Raw genomic sequence first — 5,877 nt, 5'->3', positions numbered from 1 at the left:
TGGTGCCTGTCCCCAAAATACCCCCCAAGTTTCAAAGAGATTGGACAAGGGGATCGAATTCTATGAACCCCAAAAGAAGGTGCCCCTCTCCTTCATGATTTCCTGTGGAAGGAAGACATTTTAAATGGTGTGCGGTCCCTTTAAATGTGATGGCCAGAACTCCCTTCGGAGTTCAGTTATGCTTGTCACACCCTTGCTCCTGGCTCCACCCCCAATGTCTCCTGGCTCCACCCCCAAAGTCCCCAGAAATGTCTTGAATTGGACTAGTCTCAAGGCTGAGTCACTACATTCTGTCGGTTGTGTGGGTTTTATCTGGATCAAAGATTACAGTGGAGCACCCATCAAGAAAGGAAGACGACATAAACATTTTTTTTTTTTTTGCTTTTTCAATGTCAAGTCAGCTGCATTATCTCCGTTGCATCAGTGGAGACAGGAGCAAGAAATGAATGGAGGATAAAGCTAACCTCCTCCACCGTAGAAGTACAAATAATCACAGTTTTCGGATGATGGCACATGCATTAAAAAATACAAGAGAGGACAAGGTGGGGTGTGCAGAACAACAAAGCATGCAACATGCAAAGATTAACTACTTTGAGGTCATACCACAAGAATCTGAAATACGGACACGTTGACCTGATTCGTCACTGAATGAAAACAGGGTGCAAAAAAAAAAAAGAGGGACTTTACTTCTTGTCCAGTGGCCATTGAGAAGACTGCTTGGTTTGACATATGGAGGACGGAATCACAAGGGGTTGCTTCTGCTGCATAGACTGAAAGCCCCCTCCAGACCCTCCTCCAAGGCAGCCTCCTGAGCTCTGGCCACCACTGCTGCCACCACCACCACCAGGTGACACTATGATAGTCTGGCCACCTAAGCCACCTCCACCACCACTAGACCCTCCTCCTAGGCAACTGCTAGAGGTCTGGCTCTGACCACCACTCCCCCCACCAGGGGACACTATGATGGTTTGGCCACCTGAGCTTCCACCACCACTGGAACCTCCTCCAATGCAACATCCAGAGCTCTGGCTCTGGCCACCACTGCTACCTCCAGATGGCACTATGATGGACTGGCCACCTGAGCTTCCACCACCACTGGAACCTCCTCCAATGCAACATCCAGAGCTCTGGCTCTGGCCACCACTGCTACCTCCAGATGGCACTATGATGGTCTGGCCACCTGAGCTTCCACCACCACTGGAACCTCCTCCAATGCAGCACCCAGAGCTCTGGCTCTGGCCACAACTGCCACCACCAGATGGAACAATGATGACCTGGCCGCCTGAGCCACCGCCGCTGCCACCACCGGACCCTCCTCCCAGGCAGCAGCCAGAACTCTGGCCACCACTGCTCTGCTTCTGCTGCATAGATTGGGAGCCCCCACCAGATCCTCCTCCTATACAGCAGCCAGAACTCTGACCACCACTGCTGCCGCCAGCACCACCACCACATGGCACTATGATGGTCTGGCCGCTGCCACCACCACTGGACCCTCCTCCCATGCAACAGCCAGAGCTCTGGCCACCACTGCCACCACCTCCACCAGATGAAATTATGATGGTCTTGCCACCTGAGCTACCACCACTCCCTCCCCCACTACAGCATCCTGAACTCTGGCCACCACTGCTACCACCACCACTGGACCCCCCACCAATAATCTTTACACCACCCCCTGAGCTGCCACCACATCCTCCACCACCTCCAGATCCCCCACCAATAATCTTTACACCACCCTCAGAGCCACCACATCCTCCACCACCTCCAGATCCCCCACCAATAATCTTTACACCACCCCCTGAGCTGCCACCACATCCTCCACCAGCTCCAGATCCCCCACCAATAATCTTTACACCACCCCCTGAGCTGCCACCACATCCTCCACCACCTCCAGATCCCCCACCAATAATCTTTACACCACCCTCAGAGCCACCACATCCTCCGCCACCTCCAGATCCCCCACCAATAATCTTTACACCACCCCCTGAGCTGCCACCACATCCTCCACCACCTCCAGATCCCCCACCAATAATCTTTACACCACCCTCAGAGCCACCACATTCTCCACCACCTCCAGATCCCCCACCAATAATCTTAATGCCACCCCCTGAACTGCCACCACATCCTCCACCACCTCCTCCTCCAGATCCCCCACTTATAATCTTAACACCACCCCCTGAGCCACCACCTCCACCACTGGACCCTCCACTAATACAACACCCGCCGCTTCCGCCTCCAGCTATAACCTTAACTCCCCCAGAGCTGCCTCCTCCACATCCACCACCCCCGCTGATCAATGGAATCTTCATCTGACTCAGTCCGCCTCCTGATCCCCCACCAGAACCGCCTCCCACGCAACATCCGGAAGATTGTCCTCCGCTGCTTCCGCCTCCGCTGCAGCACTGCCCTCCTCCACTGCCTCCTGAGACGATTATGATCTGTCCGCTGCTGCCGCCGCTCGATCCTCCTCCACTGCAGCAGCTGGATCCAGATCCTTGCATCTGTTGCATCCCACCAGAAGATCCACCAGAGGAACCTCCACCACAGCAGCAGCACCCTTGCCTCTGTTGTCCAGAGGAACCTCCTCCGCTACTTCCGCCGCCACCTCCACAGCATGAAGAGCCTCCTCCGCCACCACCTCCTCCGCCGCCGCCACCACAGCAAGAGCTGCTCTGCCTTTGTTGCCCACTCATCGTCTTGAGTTTTAGCGGAAGATGTAATTTGCGTTTCCTCTGGGAGGATGGGTGGTTTTGCTCTGAATAAAAAAGAGAAAGCATGATGAGCCTAAGTATTTCAGACAACCAAGTTTTAGTTATGTGAAAATGTGGTGGGTCTGAAACTATGGAGTCTCTTTCCCCTCCGGTTATCAGAGGGGAGGAAAGCTTTGTATGTGACATATGAAGATATGAAGCTGCCTTCTACTGAATCAGACCCTCGGTCGATCAAAGTCAGTATTGTCTACTCAAACTGGCAGCGGCTCTCCAGGTTCTCAAGCTGAGGTTTTTCACTCCTACTTGCCTGGACCCTTTTTAGTTGAAGATGTCAGGGATTGAACCTAGGACCTTCTGCTTACCAAGCAGATCCTCTACCACTGAGCCCCTAGAATCATATAAGTCATCATGGCCTTTGGAATCACCATCTTTGGAGGCTCCACTTTGGTTGCCTCTGCCATCTGAACCTAGATGGGTAGAAATCTGAGAAAGGGCCTTTTTGGTCACGGCACCAAAGGTTTAGGACTTCCTCTCCAGGGAGAGTTGTCTGTTTCCCTCTATCAGTGTCTTTCGCCAGTAGGTGAAGACTCCCCAGCCCCATTTTGTCTGGCATACTGCCAGTAATGCATATGGGCCCTTCTTCTAGTGTTTATTTTTAATTGAATTATTATATCATTTGAATCACATTTTTAATTGCACAAATGTTTTGTATGTTTGTGATGTTTTGGACCATGATCAAGTGGAAAGGCAGCAGAATTTTTTTTAAATAAATAAATGGCATAGAATTATAGAATCAAAGAGTTGGAAGGGACCGCCAGGGTCATCTAGTCCAACCCCCTGCACAAAGCAGGAAACTCACAAACACCTCCCCCTAAATTCACAGGATCATTGCTGTCACATGGCCGTCTAGCCTCTGTTGAAAAACCTCCAAGGAAGGAGAGCCCACCACCTCCTGAGGAAGCCTGTTCCACTGAGGAATCGCTCTGTCAGGAAGTTCTTCCTAATGTTGAGCCAGAAACTTGATTTAATTTCAACCCATTGGTTCTGGTCCTATTGGTTGTTGTGCCTTGAGACACAAGTAGGACTTTTTTTTGTAGCAGGGACACCTTTACATCTTAGGCCTCACACCTCTGATGTAGCTAGTTCTCCAAGAGCTTCCAGGGCTCTTCTTACAGGGCCCACTGTAAGCTCTTGAAGGATGGGCTACATCAAGGATGCGTGGCCTAAAATGCAAAGGAGTTCCTGCTTCAAAGACAAAGCTCCGGACACAAGCGAATATGAAAAGAGTTCCATGTCAAGTCCAGCTGCATTATATGAGCCTCCAAATATAAACCACAGCTATGCAGGTATTTGTTTTGTGTGAGCCATCCATGTGAATTCCTGAAGACTGTTATGACAAAGAACATAAGAGAAGCCCTGTTGGATCAGGCCAGTGGCCCATCCAGTCCAACACTCTGTGTCACATAAGAACATAAGAGAAGCCATGTTGGATCAGGCCAGTGGCCCATCCAGTCCAAGACTCTTTGTCTCATAGTGGCCAAAAAACCCCAAGTGTCACCAGGAGGTACACCAGTGGGGCCAGGACACTAGAAGTAGGGTTGCCAAGTCCAATTCAAGAAATATCTGGGGACTTTGGGGGTGGAGTCAGGAGACTTTGGGGGTGGAGCCAGGAGACATTAGGGGTGGAGCCAAGATCAAGGCTGTAACAAGCATAATTGAACTCCAAAGGGAGTTCTGGCCATCACATTTAAAGGGACGGCACACCTTTTCAATTCCTTCCTTCCATAGGAAATAATGAAGGATAGGGGCACCTTCTTTTGGGGCTCATAGAATTGGACCCCCTGGTCCAATCTTTTTGAAACTTGGGGGGTATTTTGGGGAGAGGCACTAGATGCTATACTGAAAATTTGGTGCCTCTACCCCAAAAAACAGCCCCCCCCAGAGCCCCAGATCAATTCTCTATTATTTTCTATGGGAATAAATCTCCATAGGGAATAACAGAGTTCCCAGCAGACATTTCCCTCCCCCCCCCCTTTCTGACGACCCTGAAGCGGGGGGAGGGTCTCTAAAACGGGGGATTCCCTGCCCCCACCTGGGGATTGGCAACCCTAACTAGAAGCCCTCCCACTGTGCCCCACCCCAAGCACCAAGAGGTACGTTCCATGGGAAAGCCTACAGCTTAGCAACAGTTCATTGCTTGCACAGACAAGATCATTGCACAGACATTCTTGCACAGACAAGATCATTGATTCAAACCCTGGAATCTCCCATTAAAAGGATCTCAGGTATCCAGATTAGGAAATATTTGGGAGAACAGCTGCTTGACCGGAAAGCTACCAGACATACTATGTCAACGGTCAGATTCAGGATAAGATTGTTTCATAAGAGCATCTTCAAATCTCTTTTTCTGCAATGCATCACAATACCAATTTTCTATTTCTATGTAGACCCTTCTTCTCCTCTCGGAGAGCCAGTTTGGTGTAGTTGTTAAGTGTGCAGACTCTTTATCTGGGAGAACTGGATTTGATTCTCCACTCCTCCACTTGCACCTGCTGGAATGGCCTTGGGTTACCCATAGCTCTCGTAGGAGTTGTCCTTGACAGGGCAGCTGCTGTGAGAGCCCTCTCAGCCCCACCCACCTCACAAGGTATCTGTTGTGGGGGGGAGAAGATATAGGAGATTGTAAGCCGCTCTGAGTCTCTGATTCAGAGAGAAGGGCAGGGAATATATCCACAGTTCTCTTCTTCTTGGTTAGTATGCCTTTTTATATCCAAAATACTTGCTCATTTGTCTCAAACGTTTGGTCGCTAGAAGTAGGCAACTCTATAACTGAAGTTAATCTGGCTCGTCTGAGGAACGTCGGGATCCACGTGACCAATTTGATTGCTAATTGGAATGTGTCAAGGTGTGATGGAAACGCCTCCTTATTTGCAATGCCTCCATCAAACAGTCTTAGCCAGGAGAACTCGTGTTCCTTTGTCACCTCCTAAAATATCTCTGATGATCTGAAGATGCAATGTTGGACCTTCGTCCCAGTGGAAACCTTGGCTGCAGCCCAAAAGAGTATGTTGTGCCACCCAAAACAACAAGCTAACTAAAAATGGGACAGACAGATCCTCATTTTATATATATGTTTGCAAGTCTTAACAAGCTCAGATCTGGATGGCCT

At 50.1% G+C, this 5,877-nt stretch overlaps 1 protein-coding gene across 1 annotated transcript; it reads right to left on the bottom strand.

Moving 5' to 3' along the window:
- Positions 1–529: 529 nt before the first annotated feature.
- On the bottom strand, positions 530–2,690 carry LOC132565924 (uncharacterized). The gene is made up of 3 exons (XM_060230546.1): positions 1,323–2,690; positions 977–1,214; positions 530–871 (listed from the first exon to the last, which is right to left on the bottom strand). The coding sequence occupies exons 1-3, from the start codon at positions 2,688–2,690 to the stop codon at positions 684–686; spliced, it is 1,794 nt and encodes a 597-aa protein (XP_060086529.1). The 3' UTR covers positions 530–683.
- Positions 2,691–5,877: the final 3,187 nt, after the last annotated feature.

This window comes from Heteronotia binoei, unplaced genomic scaffold (genome assembly GCF_032191835.1).
Source record: "Heteronotia binoei isolate CCM8104 ecotype False Entrance Well unplaced genomic scaffold, APGP_CSIRO_Hbin_v1 ptg001995l, whole genome shotgun sequence".
Taxonomy (NCBI): domain Eukaryota; kingdom Metazoa; phylum Chordata; class Lepidosauria; order Squamata; family Gekkonidae; genus Heteronotia; species Heteronotia binoei.
This window is presented reverse-complemented; position numbering and strand designations above follow the sequence as displayed.

Excerpts from the sequence above, each read along its gene's own strand:
- LOC132565924 (XM_060230546.1), bottom strand. The coding sequence starts at position 2,690 with ATGAGTGGGCAACAAAGGCAGAGCAGCTCTTGCTGTGGTGGCGGCGGC. Across the intron at positions 1,215-1,322 it reads GCCAGAGTTCTGGCTGCTGC|ATTGGAGGAGGTTCCAGTGG; the intron begins CTGGGAGGAGGG and ends TCTGGGTGCTGC. Across the intron at positions 872-976 it reads CAGTGGTGGTGGAAGCTCAG|GTGGCCAGACTATCATAGTG; the intron begins GTGGCCAAACCA and ends GAGGTGGCTTAG.